Source organism: Triturus cristatus, chromosome 1_2, assembly GCF_964204655.1.
Source record: "Triturus cristatus chromosome 1_2, aTriCri1.1, whole genome shotgun sequence".
Classification (NCBI taxonomy): domain Eukaryota; kingdom Metazoa; phylum Chordata; class Amphibia; order Caudata; family Salamandridae; genus Triturus; species Triturus cristatus.
The window spans coordinates 254,385,357-254,404,991 of record NC_140580.1 but is presented as its reverse complement, the minus strand read 5'-3'; the positions used below and the strand labels follow the sequence as shown (position 1 = coordinate 254,404,991).

The window sequence follows — 19,635 nt, the reverse complement described above, 5'->3', positions numbered from 1 at the left end:
GTATATACAGAAACATGTTCCAATTACCTAATGGTACAAAGACAGTTATTTATACTGTATCATATACGAATTGTGTACCAGATGGAATTCACACGTCCATGTATTGGTTAATTTCGCCAAAATAGCTGTCCATATGATTGGCTATGTCTCATAAATGTGTGTATTCTGAGTGATGTTATAACATGCAGAGAGCAGAGTTAGTAAAGATAAATTATCACAGCATGAAAGACCCATTGATAGGATATGTGAATCTGTTGTATCAGAACAATCAAAAGTAAACATCATAGGAATTCAAACATTACCTTAACAATATTAATTCCTTGTTCAACCGCCCTCAGAGTGATAATCCATTTGACGCAATCTGTTGGTTCTTTTGCCCCCTCTTTTGTTGGCAGGTACTAATTCCAAGCCATGGAAGCCTAGCTTCATCATTTGTCTGATTGTGCAGTGTGTTGAAATGTGAAGCCAGAGGATATTGGATGTTATTATTGCGTATCGCCCTGATATGTTCCTGTATTCTTTCCTTTAGTGTTCTTATAGTACTGCCTATATAGATCTTATTACAAATACATTTGATACAGTAAACCACATACTTTGAGTTGCAGTTTATAAATTCATTTACTGTATAAGTTGTCACTGTGTTGTATTTGAATGTCTTAGTTTTGTTGATTGCAAAGCAGCAAATACTACAGGAGCCACATTTATAAAAACCTTTCGGTTTAGTAGATAACCAGGTATCATTCGTGTTTATAAGCTAGGGCATAGTGTTTCTTAAAGTTCTTCCTCTTTCAAAAGTAATATTGGGTTTACGTCCAATTACTTCTAATATGTCTTTATCATCCATAAGCAGTTGCCAGTGTTTATTTAGTATTTTGAAAAGATCCGTACTCACTGTTGAGTACGGTGTAATGAATCTAATCCTTCTACTGTTTAATGATTTATTTATTTTATTAGAATTTCCTTTTAAAAGATCTTTTCTATCAACTTTGTTGATTTTGTTGCGTACCCTTTTGATGTCGGTGTTGCAGTAACCCCTACTCAAAAATCTCTTTTCTACAGCATTTAATTCTTCTGACAGTTTCTTTGTGTCACTACAGTTTCTTTTGATTCTTATCATTTCCCTCATTAGGATAGGTTTAATTTGTGAGGGAGGATGTGCACTTGTTGCATGCAATGTTGCATTACATGCCATCTTTTTTCTGAAAGGTACCGACTGTAATTTGTTCTTGTCCACCACAATTGTAATGTCTAAGAAATTAATCCAAGAGGTACTCTGTTCTTTTATAAAAGTTAAATTAAATGAGTTATCATTGATATAACAAAATAACTTTTCCAGTGCTTCTCTTGTTCCAGCCCAAAACACTAGGATGTCATCAATATAACGTCCTAGATAGAGTACATTTTCCATAAGGGCACAAGGGCCCTTTCTCCAAAGGTGCATAAGTTCAAAAAGGCCCATGTAGAGGTTGGCATATGAAGGCGAAAATTTCGCCCCCATTGCCACACCTCTAGTTTGACGGTACCAATTGCCATTATGTACAAAGATATTGTTGTTTAGAACCATCTCAATCAGTTCTAAAAGCATAGTAATGTGTTCATATAGTTGAATTGGTCGAGTCTCTAAAAAATGTTGTGCAGATATGAGTCCCAGATCCCCTGGAATGCTTGTATAAAGGGAACAAACATCAAGGGTTACCAAGTAGTGACCCTCCGTCCATTCAACATCTGAGATGATATTTAGCACCTCCGTGGTGTCTTTGATAAAAGAAGGTAGATTGATCACCAATGGTTGTAAAAAGGTGTCAATGTATTCAGAGATCCTTTCAGTGGGAGACCCGATACCCGAAATAATCTGTCTCCCAGGAGGGAATTTACCCTCTTTATGTATTTTTGGTAAACAATATATACAAGGAATGGTCGGGGTATCATTGTATAGATATTTAAATTTCAAATCTGAAATTAGACATTTGTCCCTCCAGAATTTCAATTTATTGTATATTGTTGACTTTATGTCTAATGGGGATTGAACTAGGTGAATATAGGTAGATGTGTCAGCTAGTTGTCTATCTATCTCAGCCATGTAATCCACTTTATCCATAATTATTACATTGCCTCCCTTGTCAGCCTCACGGATGACAAGGGAGTCTTCATTTTTGAGACCTGTCAGTGCCTTTCTTTGTTCTACAGAAATGTTTTGTCTCCAGCGGGAATTATTTTTGATGCAAGTTTTGACCATCTAGCAACAACACAGTTGCATACTTTTAGACAATGGGATTTGGTTCCATCTTTCACGTTTTTCGTATATTTTAGATATTGCTGGACCTGAGCCCTGTATTTAGGTTTGCTTTATCTTACATGTATCAGTAGTATTGGTTCGTCTTTACAATATGCACTGTATTCTACAGGCAATGGGACTGATGCTATTTCATCTGTTAAGATGGCCGCCAAACGCGAATATTGTCTTTAAACCACTTCCGAAGTCCCCTTTGTGTTGTTATGAACTCTGTGGTCGCATTTAACCGTGCATATGGCACGAGGTGAAAACGCTAACTTTTGGAAACTCGGACGATACACGGGCGTTACTTTGCACTACGGGTAAGATAACTATCATCCAAATATCGGATTGAGTGTGATTTTCACACCCAGCACATGGAATATTATTACGCTTTAGTATTTCATACGGATTGACTGTGTTTATTAATCAAAACTTTAAGATATACTACGCTGTATTTATTTACGCAATGTCTCTTCGGGACAACTCGGGCAAGCACTAGATGCCGTATCCTTGGAAATTCTCTCACGAAATAAAATAGCTAGAATAATTTCGCTTTCCTTTTCTTAATAAGATGATACCAACATTCAGTGATATTGCACTATACGATGTATTGACATTCAGTTGTCAATTCCTAGGCGGCCACGTAAAGAGTTTAAATATAAAATTTGATCTGTTTTTGCTTATGGTCCATGCGTTTTTAAACATAATGGTCAGGTCAGCGTCGCTTCAACTGTTCTATATATATAAAGAACGATGAAACTAATTTGCAATTGCAACGTTATGCCTTATTTTCTTTTGACAATCTTGAGGTAGTCATACAATGGTCTAGAGAAATGGAGATATTTTTATTTCTCTCTACAGATTGGACGTATCATGGTCCCTTAATAGATGTGCATACTTCAATTAAAATAAACAATTTCCTTCGTTTTTATATGCACATTACTAACTGGATAACAGATGGAACTTAATTTCCAGAACTGAGAAGGTACTGGACGCTTTTGAATTTTCTAGACTTGCACTGGCTTTTTAACATTCCTCTATGGAGGGTTGTTTGAGCAATTCTTATCCAAATATTTTTTGGATCTTCTTACAGAATTACCACGAGTAATTGACCAGGATTTGGAACCTTTTGAGAACCAATAGATGTATAACTGTCTCGTGTTGGAGGTGAGATATATCTTATCTCACGTATACAGTTTTCAATCCTAATATACATTCTCATGATAGGACTAATGAAATTGGTGTTACACACAGCGGATAATTGAATTGGTATTCACTGTTCACGGGTGATCAATAAATATGTCAATAGTTCACACATTTTGGGTTCACATAATGGGTGTATCTAATTCTCTCCAAATGAAGGTCTAATATTTGTACAATGAATTAATGATATCTCACTTATTTCTTTCTTGTGCTTTTTGTATATTGTACATTGTTGTTTGATTCTGGGATTTCGATTCCAGACATAGTTGTTTTCTCTCACGATCTTCTGTAAAAAGTTACTTTATATGCATATATACAGAAATAATTGTGAATTAATCAATGATTTTATATTGACAACAATGATATATGAAGTACTAAGTGTTGATTGTTTCATATGATTTTTACACCCTTGAGGAAGCCCGTTGGGCGAAACGCGTGTCGGCTGGCTGTGAATTGGAAATTACTGTTTTTTTATGAATTTGGAATAAAAATCATCATCAACTCGACGTGAATTGAATATACTTGATGGTACCAGATCAACAGTCTGGTGTGGTGTGCTACAGTGTTTATTGGTTTTGATATCTTATTGCATAGTTATGCATTTAGTATGATCACGAAGTGTTAATACAAATTACTCTATATTTTTCATACTTTTATTTTGTATCTTCTGCTGAAACATATCACGTTTTCCATGACCAGGCAGTGATCCATATCCTTAATACTGCTGCCTTGTCAGGTCATAAAGGTCATTTGGTTTACTGTAATATTTTCTTTTTAATGTTGATTAAAAAAATGTGTGCACTATAAATGCTGTTGCGATGTCTGTGTTCAAAAGGTTTCAGTGTTCCCTCTTATGCATTATAGGACATTTAGTTTCAAAGGACTGAGAATTGATGAAGCTTTGCGCCTTTACCTTGAAGCTTTCCGTTTACCAGGGGAGGCACCTGTGATTCACAGGTTACTGGAAGTTTTCACTGAAAAATGGCAGGTCTGTTTTTATTCTATTATATGAGTGCTGCTTTAGTCCTTTTTGCCCCTGTTGGGGTAAAATGTGTTAAATGCACTGTTCTTTACTTCTCCATCACTAAAGTCGTGTTTTATCTTTGTTTTACACTAAGTATGTTTTCTCCAATTCACTTACTTAGCTGATTTTACAGTTTGCCAGGATTTGCCACTAATATGCCATGTTTTACCAACTTAGTGCACAGCCAACATGAATGCACAATAAAGGGGAAGCTAAGATAAAAGTAAAATTAAAATGCTTTCAGGTACTGCTTCGCTGAGCTGCTTTGTAAACAAAATTGTGACGCTTCAAAAGAGTACTGGGACTTCAATTATTAGGAAATTGATACCCTAGTATAGAAGACCTAAATAGGAATGTAATGAGAGGGGCTCTGCCCATTTAAATTCACCCGGATGTTTCGCTTTTAGATCACCTGGTTTTGGACTGTGTACTGTTGGTGAGCCTCAGGTTTTGTAACTCACCCACGGAGCATGTGTTTTTAGCTCCTGTTTGTCCCTTGTAAGATAAGGCCACTGTGACACAGCAAAGGTAAGGGGCACTTGGCTGGTTACACATGAACATGTGTGCACACTCGTCTAATGCACGTGTGACACTACTGTTGGGCGCAGCCCAGTAACTGCATACAGGTAGCCCGGTGCAGAGGAGACTGTGCAGGGTTAGATATTGACATGGGTAGGCCTTATAATATTAGTGGACACTCCTAGGGAAAGTCGGTGTGGTTTACTGTCTTGTTTGCAGTGATACTTAACTATAGACCAGGGGTGTGGAATTTAATAAAATATCTACTTGCCCATGGGGTAGGTTGCTCCATAAATCTAATTTTACTCTAACAAAATCCACTTGTCCTTTTTGTGCCACGTAATGCAGTGACAAATTATGGCAGCAATCTCATTATATAAGAGCTCTGATATAGCCTCTCTGATTATGCCAGGTTGTCATACCAGAGTAGGGTTTGAGTACTAGCAACTCCCTTATGTTGTCACGTTTCCGCAGATCTACATACTGGGGAGGAAGGTAGTAGTAAGCAATAGTTCCAGGGTTGGAATGCCCTTTTGAGTCTGTGCAAACCGACTAAATTGTATGTTTTAAGTGTTTTCACTGACTCTTCCCCAATCTTTTCCCATACTGAGAAAGGTTGAAAATGTACTCCTAACAATGGCAGACTTAAAACTTCTTCCAGGGTTAGGAAAAAAGTGGTTGGAGGGAAAATGAACTTGAAAGGACTCAGATTTGTGCATGAGCAAATCTACCTATGCATATTTGTTCATGCTAAAATGCAGTTCACAAATATTTTCTAGGAGTTCTATTTCTTGGCCTACTTCTGTAAGTTCTTGTTAATTCACAAAAGCCGTATATCTGCACTTAACGCAATGGGTGCAATTTTGAGACTTTAGTAATTGGGCTCCTAATAAGATCTGGCATTAACCATGATCTTACGTGTTTATTAAAATTCTGTCTCTCTTTCTTTGTATATCAGTTGGCTATACTGTGAGTGACCGCATTCTGCTTCACAAGGAGCGTATCGCTATACAAAGTAGTTTGGTTCAGTGCCAGGAAATACTGTGGCAATGTGACCAAAAGCAATTTTGGCTTTTGCCAATGTTTGTTATAATGGTGAGGGCCTGGCAGCTCGAACACCAATAAGATTTTACAAAGACCAATATCTGAAACGGACAATTAGTTATAGATTCCTTACCTTAGAATTACACCCAGGCGTCAGACTGGATCCGGAGAATTTTTCATCAGCAGTACCCCTGCGCGTCGAAAGGTGGCGTTGGTCGGCTCCACGTTCGTCATTGGTGATGTGGTCGCTGGGATGACGTCATGGTAGCTACTTAGTCACTGCCCTCGTGCGCTGACATCAGTTCTTTCTTTTTCCACGCCAGCCAACGCAGATCCAGAGAGGGCGGCATCTCCAGTCACTTTTTGACTGACTTTTTCGGCTACTTTTTTCGACACCTTTTTTTTTGAGTCTTCGAGTCATGGTGCACGTCAGGGATGCCCGGTTTCAAGGCTTGCGGCTTCTGCAGTCGGCTGATGTCAGTGACAGATCCGCACCGCGGGTGCCTGTTTTGCCTGCAGCGCGACCACAATCCCAAGTCGTGCTCCGACTGCCGGACCATGTATCCGAAGTCTTTGCGGGAGCGGTCCCGAAAGCTTCTCGGGACCCGGCATTTGGCTCCGCACCCTTTGAGGTCCCAGTCACGTGGGAGGTCAAGGGACAGACCCACCACCACCAGTCTTCTTCAAAGGCTTTGCACTCCTCAGGTAAGTCGAAGCACAAGAAGAAGTCGAAGAAGCATCATCTCTCTTCAACTTCTCCCCGTCGGTCGGCCGATGGGACTAGGGAAGCTCTTTCTTCTAAACCTCCTTTTCTGGCTGTTCATCCGGACAAGGTTGTCCTTCGAACTCGTCCTTCCTTCCGTCCTAAAGTAGTTACTTCTTTTCACATTGGACAGACCATCACTTTGCCTACCTTCTATCCTCCTCCGCATCCTTCTAAAGAGGAAGAGAGGCTCCACCGTCTGGATCCAAAATGTGTGCTTTCATTTTATGTTGCTTGCACAAAGCAATTCCGGGTGGATGACCAGCTCTTTGTTGGCTACGTGGGCACCAAAACACGTCGGCCGTGCAGGAACGGACCATTTCTAGGTGGGTTGTTTTGTGCATTAAAGCTTGCTACTCTTTGGCAAAGAAGGAACCTCCAGTGGGACTGCGTGCCCATTCCACCAGAGCGTCGGCAGCTACCACTGCTTTGGGACGGGGAGTCCCCCTCAATGACATCTTTCAGGCAGCTACGTGGGAATCTCTGCACATGTTGATGAAACACTACTGCCTGGACAGCCAAGTCCGGAGAGACGGCTTCTTTGGCCATTCTGGTCTTCAGGACTTTCTGGTGAGAACTTAGTTCGCAGACCCACCTCCGGGGTTGGTATTGCTGGGGTATCTATTCTAAGGTAAGGAATCTATAACTAATTGTCTCTTTCAGATGGGGAAGTTACTTACCTTCTGTAACGATATGTTCGAGGCATATGAGCTGCAGGTTGTATACTTTTGCATAGATCGCCATCTGGTGTTGGACTCTGATGTTTGCACTTTGTTTTTGTCTTGGAAGAAGTCTTTGTAGTCACGAGGTAGGTGACTCCTCCATAGGACAATAGTGCGCATGGGCAGCAACTCCATCCTTAGATTGTTTTTTTCCGCCATTAGGTTTGGATGTGAATTGCTGCGCTCCGGCTCGATATCGGTTTCGAATCCCCCTTCGATGCGCATTCACTCTCCACTCGACGGTATTGTCTCAATCGCGTTTCCCTTTCGACGCGCATCTTAAAACAAACCCCTCGACCTTCGACGCGGGCCATTGGGCCTCTCCGCGCCAACCACGCCTGCAGTCAATGGAAAGGACTACTTTAAAAAAATTCCCCTGGTGTGGAGCTAAGTTCCCACACACAGACTTGCACAATGTCTGCAATCTCTGCCTCTCCCCGGAGCACGAAGATAAAAACTGCAAGGCCTGTGCATCGTTCAGGTCGAAGAAAACCATCCGTGATTGTCTGGCTCGACTGCACGAAATGTCTTGCCGAAGCAGTTAGATTCCTGACATCTTTGAAGCAGACCCTAATATCTGGCCAGAACAATCAGGTGATGAAGAACCCATCTCCAAGGCCGATGACGCCGAAGAGGAGACAGTCATCCCGGCTCAGTGGTCTGTGAATACCGAAACCCCCCTCCCGTAAAATAAACCGAAGGCTGTGGTAACACCCTCGCCCTCCGGTTCGGGTCGACACCGGCAACATGTTTGACGACCGGCCCTCAGGCCCAGCTATGAAACCTAAACATAAGCCTGCCGGTTCGGGCTCGAGCCAACCCCATTCCGGCTCCGGAAAGTCCTCCTCTGCACGGAAGCAACAAGTCAAACACTTGTCCATGCCGAAGACCGCCTCGACGCCAGAGGCCTTGTTATTCAAGCATAGCAAGGACAAACACTAGGAACCGAAGAAATCTTCGGAGCCGAAAAAGGCTTCTGACTCCAAAAAAATCGTCAGAGCCGCAAAAACATAGTCTAAGACCCCACGGAAAGCCTCACAAACTCCATCCAAAAAAGCTTCGGATTCAAAATCTTCCACACCGAACAAAGACATTTTGCCCACGCATCCTGCACCTGATTTGACAGATCCCAAAACTCTGTTTATTGATCCAAACGCGGGCAAACTAGTCACCAAGCCTCCAAAAAAGAGGAAACTGGACACTGCAGAAGAACCTGCTATACCTCTCAAACAACAGGACATGGGCACTAACTCGTCCCCACCTCCTTCTCCTTCTCTGGTTAATCCACATCTATTGATTTCTCCACCACACTCCCCACAACCTATATTTTCACCTCAACCATCAGATAGTGAGGATGACACACGTATCCACATGAGGATGATGATTCACATAACATCCCACATGACGTAGACACTTGGAATGGCTACAATACAGATCCCGACCCACATAATGATCCGGATCTCTATCCATCTAAGCCGTCACCACCAAATAATAACACTGGGTTCGCACAACTAATCAACAGGGCTGCCCAATACCACGGGGTCCCCTTGCATTCCGACCCATCAGATGAAGATTTCTTGCTGGAAACCTTCGCACCCTCGCAAAAATCAACAAGCACCATGCCAATATTAAAAGGCTTGCTAAAACATGCCCCAGAAGTTTTTAAGGACCCAGTCAGAACCAGGGTTTCAATCCCATGGTGGATGAAAAAAACAAGGCCGCTTCCAATGACCCAATTCACATTAAAGGTCAGATTCCCTTGGATTCACTAACGCACTAAGGCGGGCAAACTCACAGAGTACAGACGACACCACCCACTTCCAATAAGGAATCCAAATTAATTGACGCATCCGAGAAACGTATCGCGTCGCAGGGTGCAAACCATTGACGGATCGCCAATGCCCAAGCTTTATTGGCCAGGTACGACAGGGCTCACTACTACGAGCTTGAAAAGCTCATGGAACGCCTTACTGAACAGTACAAATAAAAAGCCCACGCCCTTACCCAGGAGGGCAAACTCATTACCAACACCTCAAGAAAATGTGCGCTCGATGTGGCCGATAACGCATATCACGCAGTTAACACTAGCGTCTTGTTGCGTAGACACGCTTGGCTTCAGGTTTCCAGATTCAAGCAGGAGGTTCAAACTGCTATTTTATATCAACCTTTTGATCAGGAACATCTTTTCGACCCTGCAGTTGACACATCCCTAGAAAAGATGAAGAAGGATACCGAAACTGCTAAGTCTATGGGGGCCTTACAGTTCCCTTGCCCTAGATGCTCTTTTCGCTGCTCCTTCTACAGAGCCTGCTCCAAAACCATGGGTTCAGAACATCCCTCCTCCTCCTACAAAAGTCCCACTCAAACATTCCCGAAAGCATACTTTCGCGGAGGCTACAGAGGCAACAATAATAAAGGGAGAGGTTGTGGCAACAATAGCCGGACCCCGTACCACTAAACAGTGACTTCCCTGCACTTCCTGCCGATCATCCCACTCCTGTCGGGGGACGTCTCTTACAGTTCCTACCTGTCTGGAATTCCATCACAACAGACAAGTGGGTAAGACAAATTAGCCAGTATGGTTACTGCCAGGAACTCACTTCTACTCCCCCCCCCCCCCCCCCCCCCCCCCCCCCCAAAAAAAAATTCCTCCCAGACAGCGTCCCATGTCCTCCATCTAACACTTCTCAAACAAGAGGTTCTCTCTCTATTACAAAAACATGCAATAGAACCAGTCCCCTTGCCTCATCTAGGCCAAGGGGGTTACTCCCTGTATTTCCTAATCCCCAAAATGGACGGCTCCCTCAGGGCCATACTGGACCTCAGACCGCTAAACCTCTACATTCAGTCAGACCAATTTCACATGGTCACTCTCCAACAGGTGCCCCCACTACTTCAACAGTGTGACTTTCTATCCACTCCGGATCTAAAGGACGCCTACTTCCATATTCCCACTCACCCCGCTCACAGTAAATTATCTCAGGTTTGTGGTGGATGGTCAACACTACCAATTCAAAGTCCTCCCATTCGGGGTCACTACAGCACCCAGAGTCTTCACCAAATTCTTCGCAGTAGTTGCAGCCCACTTAAGGAGACAGCATATTCGTGTTTTCCCTTATCTGGACGGCTGGCTCATAAAAACCAAATCACACAGCAGCTGTGTGCAACACACATAACATAATTCAGCTGCTTCACAGCTTGGGATTCACAGTAAACCTAGCCAAATCCCATCTCCAACCGTCAATGCATACAACACCACCTAGGGGCTATAATAGACACTTCAAAAGTTCTAGCATATCCCAATCCAGTCAGGATAAGCGCCATACAGGCTCTAATATAAAAATGTCAGCCTCAACACTCACTACCAGCATGAGTGTACCTGCAGTTAATCGGAATGATGGCCTCCTGCATTCTCCTCGTCCCTTATCCAAGATTCTAAATGCATCCCTTACAGGAATGTTTGGCATGTCAGTGGAACCAGGCTCAAGGTCAGCTGACAGATCTGGTGTTGGTGCACGCCCGCACCCATCGCTCTCTGCAGTGGTGGAACACAAAACTTTTCCAAAGGGTGGCCGTTCCTCGACCCTGTTCCACAGACACAGCTTTATTTAGTTTTTTATTTTAAAAGTTTTATATAGCGCTGGCTTGACCCGTAGGTATCAGAGCGCTTTACATACATACTGTAAAGAAAAACAGACGGAAATTGCATTACATAGTAGGCAGGCAGTAAGGAAGGAAAACCAGGGATAAAAAATACAGCATGGAAGATAAGGTGGTTAACACAGTCCGGTCGCCAACTATCCTTTAATATCAGAGTTTTCTCCTCTCTCTTGACATTCAAGTCTAGGTTAGTTGACGTTGGTCAGGAAAGTATTTGTTAAGGTGTTGGATTTTCAGGTCCCTTTTGAAACAGGAGAAGGAGGGGTTGCATCTGAGGACTCTAGGGAGAGCATTCCACATCCTGGGAGCGTTGCCAGAGAACGATCGGTATTGTGTGGTTTTCTTTTTTCGTTTCGGAGGAATAAGGAGGAGTGAGTTGGAGCTTCTCAGCGATCTGGATTGACCTGCTCTTACCAGTTTGTTGTTCAGGTAGTTAGGGGCCGGAGAGTGAAGGGTTTTGTGTTAAGCAGGCCAGTTTGTAAATACACCTCCCTTCCATGGGAAGCCAGTTTAGGGAGTTGAGAGCTGGAGTGATGTGATCAAATCTTTTTACTCCAGATACAAGTCGAGCGGACATGTTCAACACTGCCTTTAGAGGGGCTAGGTGAGCTTTTGGAGTCCCTGTTAGGATGGCGTTCCCGTAGTCGATTTTATAGAGAACTAGGGATTGGACTACTGTCTTGAGGTCATCATTGGGAAGAAAAGGTTTCAATTTCTTGAGGTGTTTTAGAGAGAAAAGAGCGCTTTTTGCAGAGTTTTTGATGTGGGCCTCCAAAGATAACTTCTTGTCAAGGGTGATGCCTAGAGACTTAACTGAGTCGGATAGGACAATGGGGCAGTTCAGGGCGACCAGATTCTTGAGCCACTCTTGGATTGGACGATGGGTGCTTTTTGGAGAGAATAGGATTAGTTCTGTTTTATCTGGATGGAGTTTTAAGTGGTTAGCGTTGAACCAAGTTTGGATCTCGGTTAGAGTGGCATTGAGGTGTTGGATGTCGCTGGGAGACTTGATTTTGAAATAGATTTGGGTGTCATCAGCGTAAAAGTGGTAATTCACTCCAGCTTTTTTCAAGATGATTGTGAGGGGCTCCATGAAAAGATTGAAGAGGGCCGGGGAGTGGATCGAGCCTTGCGGGACCCCAAGTGTGACTTTTGTTGGCTTCGAGAGACAGGAGTTGATTCTACTTTGTTGCAAGCGGTGTTGAAGGAAGGAGGTGAACCATTTTAGTACTGTGCCATTGATGCCGGACGCTTCGACATGGTCTCCAGAAGCGCTGGATCATTTACTGTGTCGAATGCCGCAGCTAGGTCAATAAGGATGAGTAGGCAGGCGTCACCTTCATCTAAAGCCTTGTGAATATCGTCAGAGACTTTCAGCATAGCTGTTTCCGTGCTACAGCCTTTCCTGAATCCTGATTGAAAGGTGTCGAGGAGGTTGAACTCATCAATGTGTTTGTTGAGTTGGTGGAGAACGCATTTCTCTAATGTTTTTGCAAGGAATGGGAGGTTGGAGATAGGTCTGAGGTCATTAGGGTCGGCCCCTGGTTTTTTGAGAATGAGTGTGAGTTGTCCAAGTTGAAGGGAGTCTGGGACACAGCCTGAGGTGAGAGAGGCGTTGGTGATTTTTGTCCAGAAAGGGGAAATAGTGTGGTTAAGTTCTTTTATGATTGTGGATGGGATGGGGTCCATAGTGTGGGAGGAAGGTTTTAGGTTAGAAATTATACTGAAAACCTCATTACCTGACATTAGCTCAAAGTCGGACCAATGCACATTGATTTTTAGCTGGAGACAGACCTGATTGTCCTTGGTAAGAACTCTTTCTGAATGATCAGGGGTGGTTAGAGTGGGGCAGGTTAAGAGGGAAGGAGAGTTAGAGGTTTGGAGGAAGGATTGATCAATTTTCAAGACTGTTTTTTGGCAGATCTAGTTGGCTGCGGAAGAAAGACGCCTTTTCACTGAAAATTTGTTTTTTGTATGCTTGCTGAGCAGATCGAAGTTGCGCTAGGTGTAAGGTCGAGGGGTTTAGTCTCCAAGACCTTTCCGTTTGTCTGAGTTGACGCCTTTCCTCATTCAGAACCACATTAAACCAGGGTTTAGATTTGGTTTGCCTCAATTGTTTGAGTTTGAGAGGAGCTACTTGGTCTAGAACCTCTGTCATGTTTGAGTTAAAGTGTGTAGTGAGGTCATCGGCCGTCGATGATGAGGGTTGAAGTTGAAGATGGGCATGAATCTTGGATTAGAGTTTGCTCACCGGCTGGGGAGCTCATCTTCAAACCCATACCCATCCAGGGCATGTGGACCCCACTACAAAGACAATGCCACATAAACTACCTGTAATTGTTAGCAATCTTCCTAGCTTTCAAATCTTTTCAACTCCACCTCTGAGGCAAAGCTGGCCTGGTCCGTACAGACAACATGACAGCAATGTACTACATAAAGAAACAGGGGAACCCACTCTCTGCTGCTTTCACACCTAGCTCAAAGCATATGGAGATGGGCCATTCCTCTAAACATACATCTCCTTGCAGAACACCTCCCAGGTGTACACAATCAGATAGCAGATCTGCTCAGTCGTCAAACACAGCAGATCCACGAATGGGAAATTCATCCTCAAGTTCGTCTTCTATTTTTTCACATGTGGAGCCACCCAGAAATAGATCTGTTTGCCACACACCAAAACGCAAAATGCCCAACCTTCACGTCCAGGTATCCACACCCTTTATCCAAAGGCAATTCGCTATGGATGAACTGGTCAGGCAAATTTGCTTACGCTTTTCCGCCTCTCCTACTTATTCCGTTAGTGGTTCGGAAACTTAAACAGCATTCCCTCACAATGATCCTGGTTGCTCCAACATGGGCCCGACAACCATGGTTCACAACCTTATTGGAACCATCAGTAGGTCCTCATTAAAAACTACGTCTCTCACCCAAGCTTCTCACTCAGAACCATGGAGAGATAAGACATCCAGATCCCAATCAACTCAACCTTGCGATCTGGCACCTGAGGTCTTAGAGTTTGGCTACCTAAATCTTCCGCCAGACTGTATGAATATCATTAAAGAAGCTAGACGCCCTACCACCAGAGCATGCTATGCAGCAAAATGGAAACGTTTTGTCATTTATTGTACAAACAACAAAATCAATCCACTAGATGCTTCTAATTCAGTACATTAACTGCTACCGCTTGCATCTACAACAATGTAACCTAGCATATACATCTATTAGGCTACATCTAGCTGTCATAGCAGCCTATCTCCAAAACAGATAACATCTGTCTTTGTTTTGAGTGCCCGCTATCAAAACTTTTATGGAAGGACTTAAGAGAATAATTCCACCCAGAGTCCCGCCCTCTCCAGTGTGGAACCTTAAATGTGGTCCTTACCAGACTCATGGGTCCCCCTTTTGAACCTCTCCACAAATGCGAACTACAGGTTCGAGGCATATGAGCTGCAGATTGTACACTTAGCATAGGTCGCCATCTGGTGTTGGGCCCGGATGTTTGCAGTTTGTTTTTCTTCTTGGACCGTGCTTGGAAGTCACGAGTTTGGTGACTCCTCCTTCGGTCCGTACTGCGCATGGGCTTCGGCTCCATCCTCAGATTGTTTTTTTCCGCCATCGGGCTCGGATGTGATACTTCGTGCTCCGGCTTCGAACTTCTACGGTTCCAGCCTCGACGGAAAATCCTCGATTCTTCGAGTTCCTTCATCATCTTCATCTCTCGAAGCGGCACTTTTTCCATCCCGTACATCGACACCGGCCTTCGGGCCCTCCGCGACTCCGGTCCCGGCCGATGGAAAGGACTCCGTTTAAAAAGTGCCCAGAATGTGGGTCTAAATTTCCCCACACCGACCTCCATCAGGTGTGTAACCTTTGCCTCTCTCCGGAACACGAGGCTCGAGACTGCCCCGCCTGCAAGTCTTTTCGATCGAAGAAAACGATCCGAGATCGAAGGGCTCGACGCACCATGGCGCACTCATCCTCGACAGTTCCACCGGACATCTTCGGAGACGACGCCGAAGCTTCGGGGCAGACACACACCGAACTGGGAGAAGACATCGTCAGCGCTTCCGAGGCCGACGACTCCGACCTGGAGGACGTAACACCAGGACAGCGGGCCGTGAGTACAATGCCCCCTCCCAGCCCCGCACCGAAAACCAAAGAGACTCCGGTTACCCCCTCGCCTGCCGGCCTGGGCAAAACCAAAACCAAAGCCTCGATCACCCCACCTTCGGGCCCGGTGTCGAAGCACTCAAAGTCTCACGGCAGCTCGGGATCGAGCCAGCCGACGCCCGGTGCCGATAAACACCACTCGGCACCGAAGCCTGCAAAATCCAGCTCGACTCCGAAACCACCGGTGCCGAAACCTGGACACTCGGCGCCGACCAAACACAAACAGAAATCGGTCGGCACCGACGCTCCGGCGCAGAAACAGCATTCGACGCCGAAACACACGGAGACCTCCAAAAAGCAGGGCGTACACAGAACATCGAAACCTCCGGTTCCGAAATCGCCGGTGCCGACAGACGACTCGGCGCCATTGGCTCTGTTTACACCAGACCCTTTACAAAAGACTTTGTCCAGAGATCCAAAGACTGGCCTTTTGACTGTGATTACTAAGAAGCGTCGCCTTGAGGCTCCGGCTCCTCCTCCTCCACCCAAAAAGAGGGACTCAGCTACTTCTCCCCTTAGAGTACCCTCCCCACTGCCACCCCCCCTCCCACCACCACCCCCTCCACCTTTACCTCACTACGATCCGGCCCCATCCCCAGACCCGGATGACGGGGACCCGGACAATGACCCAGGGGACGCCCCAATGGATCCCACTCCACCAGGGACCCCAGATCCATGGGAGGATTATAATAACCCTGATGTACCCAATGTACCTCAAGACGACCTATACCCATCAAGGCCGTCTCCTCCAGAGGACTCTTTAGGGTTTCACCATTTAGTACAGAGAGCAGCACACTACCATGGGGTGGACATGCACACGGAACCAGTGGAAGAAGACTTCCTACTGGATACATTTGACTTACAAGATCGTTCCACTGCTATTTTACCCATGCTTAAGGGTGTCACCAAGCACGCTACAGAGGTATTCAAAGACCCTGTCAGAGCCAGAGTACTAAACCCTAGAATAGAGAAGAAGTACAAGGCGGCACCCACAGACCCTGCATACATCAAGGGCCCTGCTCCTCTAGATTCCCTAGTTGTCTCCACAGCTAGAAAGCGGGCTAACTCCCAATCCTCAGGAGATGCCCCACCACCAGACAAGGAATCTAAACTTCTGGACGCGTCTGGTAAACGCACCGCCTACCAGGCTGCAAACATGTGGCGCATTGCAAATACACAAGCACTGCTTGCGCGATATGATAGAGCACACTATGATGAATTAGAGGCTCTTATGCAGCACCTTCCAGAGAAATACAAACGCCAAGCTCATGACTTGATACAGGAGGGCAAACTAATCACAAACACCTCCATTAAGTGTGCCCTCGATGCAGCAGACACTGCTTCTAGAGCCATAAACACCAGTGTCCTGCTTCGCCGCCATGCCTGGCTCAGGATATCAGGGTTCAAGCCTGAGGTCCAGACATCAATACTTAATCACACCTTTGACCAGCAAACACTCTTTGGCCCAAAGGTAGACGAAGCGCTCGAAAAAATGAAGAAAGATACAGACACAGCGAAGTCTATGGGAGCGCTCCAGACCCAAGCCTCTAAGCGTTCCTTTCGACGCTCGTCCTTTCGTGGCACAGGTAGAGGCTCCTCCACTGATAATGCCTCTACCTCCTACAAATCCCCTCCTCAAAATACCTTTTCAAAGGGCAACCAAAGAGGTGGCTACAGAGGCAACAACAATAAGGGCAGGGGCAAAACCAACAATACCCGTTCTGCCACCCCACCCGCACAATGACTCCCCTTCCCTCCCCCCAGACCATTCCACTCCGGTCGGGGGCAGACTACAAGATTTTATCCACGTATGGGAGTCCATAACATCGGACAAATGGGTGACCCAAATCATTCGGTCAGGGTACTGCCTCGAGCTAACATCTACCCCACCCAATATCCCACCAAGGCACCGTCCAATGTCCCAAGAGCATTCCACACTGCTCAAACAAGAGGTACTCTCGCTCCTCCAGAAACACGCCATAGAGCAGGTACCCGACAATCAACGAAATCTAGGGGTCTACTCCCTATATTTCTTAATCCCAAAGAAAGACGAGACCCTCAGACCCATTCTGGATCTCCGGCCTCTAAATGCCTACATACATTCAGACCACTTTCACATGGTCACCTTACAACAAGTCCTCCCACTCCTCTGCCAGGGAGACTTTCTCACAACACTGGATCTGAAAGACGCGTACTTTCACATTCCAATACACCCCTCTCACAGAAAATACCTCAGGTTCGTGGTGGACGGGCAACATTACCAATTCAAGGTTCTCCCCTTCGGGGTCACCACTGCACCACGGGTGTTTACCAAATGCCTAGCAGTAGTAGCAGCACACCTCAGACGTCAACATGTTCACGTCTTCCCTTACTTAGACGACTGGCTCATAAAAGCCGCGTCCTACCACCAATGCGTGCAACATACAAACAGCACCATCCAACTGCTTCATCAGCTAGGCTTCACGGTGAACTACCAAAAGTCCCACCTCATACCATCTCACACAAAGCAATATCTCGGGGCCACCATAGACACCTCAAAAGGTATTGCCTATCCAAACCCAGCCAGAATCACAGGCATTCTAGCCTTGCGCAAAATATTCCTTCCTCAACACTCTCTACCAGCAAGAGTGTTTATGAAGCTCATAGGGATGATGGCGTCTTGCATCTTCATAGTGCCCCATGCAAGACTCCACATGCGTCCACTTCAGGAGTGCCTAGCACAACAGTGGAACCAGGCCCAGGGTCAGCTAACGGATCTGGTGTTGGTGGACGGCCGCACACATCACTCTCTGCAGTGGTGGAACACCACAAACCTTTCCAAGGGACGGCCGTTCCTGGACCCGGTTCCCCAAGTGACTCTAACAGCGGACGCATCGCTCTCCGGCTGGGGAGCGCACCTCTTACACCTCACAATGCAAGGTCTATGGACGCCACAGCAAAAAACGCTCCACATCAACCATCTGGAGCTTTTGGCGATCTTTCTAGCCCTAAAATCTTTCCAAAAGCAGATTTCAGGCAAAGCAGTCCTCATTCGCACAGACAACATGACTGCGATGTATTATATACAGAAACAGGGGGGGACACACTCTCCCCAGCTCTCCCGCTTAGCCCAGAGCATATGGAGATGGGCAATTCCCCAAAACATTTTTCTCCTGGCACAACATGTTCCAGGCGTACAAAACACCATAGCAGATCTGCTCAGCAGACAGACTCAACAACTACACGAATGGGAACTGCATCCACAAGTTCTTCACCCATTCTTCCAACAGTGGGGGCATCCTCAAATAGACCTCTTCGCCACCCACGAAAACAAAAAATGCCCAAGCTTCGCCGCCAGATACCCACACCCATTGTCCAAGGGCAATGCGATATGGATGAACTGGTCAGGCAGATTTGCATACGCCTTTCCACCTCTCCCACTAATTCCATTAGTGGTCAGGAAACTACAACAGCACTCCCTCACACTCATTCTGGTAGCTCCGACGTGGGCCAGACAGCCGTGGTACACCACGCTACTACAACTATCAGTGGTACCACATCAAAAACTACACCTTTCCCCATGCCTCCTAACCCAGAACCATGGAGAAATCAGGCACCCGGACCCAGCTCAGCTCAACCTGGCGATCTGGCTCCTGAAATCTTAGAATTCGGGTACCTTAACCTTCCCCCTGATTGCATGAACATCATCATGGAAGCCAGACGTCCTACCACTAGAGCATGCTATGCCGCAAAGTGGAAAAGATTTGTAATGTACTGCCGTAACAATACAATCAACCCTCTAGATGCATCCATACAACACATCATATGCTATCTGCTCCATCTTCACAGGTGTAACCTAGCGTATTCATCCATACGCCTACACCTAGCAGCGATCGCTGCCTATCTACAAAACAGACAGCATTTGTCACTCTTCAGAGTGCCCGCTATTAAAGCCTTCATGGAAGGCCTTAAACGAGTAATTCCTCCCAGGGCACCACCCTCCCCTGTATGGAATCTAAATTTGGTCCTTACACGACTAATGGGTCCGCCCTTCGAACCAATGCACAAATGTGAGCTACAATTTCTCACCTGGAAAACAGCTTTCCTTGTAGCTATCACTTCCCTTAGAAGGGTTGGTGAAATACAAGCGTTCACCATACAGGAACCTTACATACAAATGCATCACAGCAAGGTCATACTTCGAACTAATCCGAAGTTCCTGCCCAAAGTCATTACCCCCTTCCACCTCAATCAATCAGTGGAATTACCTGTCTTC

At 45.5% G+C, this 19,635-nt stretch overlaps 1 protein-coding gene across 5 annotated transcripts in view; it reads left to right on the top strand.

The window, feature by feature from the left end:
* The window catches only part of GBF1 (golgi brefeldin A resistant guanine nucleotide exchange factor 1), a 2,300,480-nt gene that overhangs the window by 1,029,058 nt on the left and 1,251,787 nt on the right, over positions 1-19,635 (top strand). For all 5 annotated transcript variants that reach the window (XM_085603553.1, XM_085603551.1, XM_085603552.1 and 2 more), the window contains one exon: positions 4,343-4,466. In XM_085603553.1, coding sequence (XP_085459679.1) covers positions 4,343-4,466 — 124 coding nt within the window. The remainder of the gene's footprint in view (positions 1-4,342; positions 4,467-19,635) is intronic.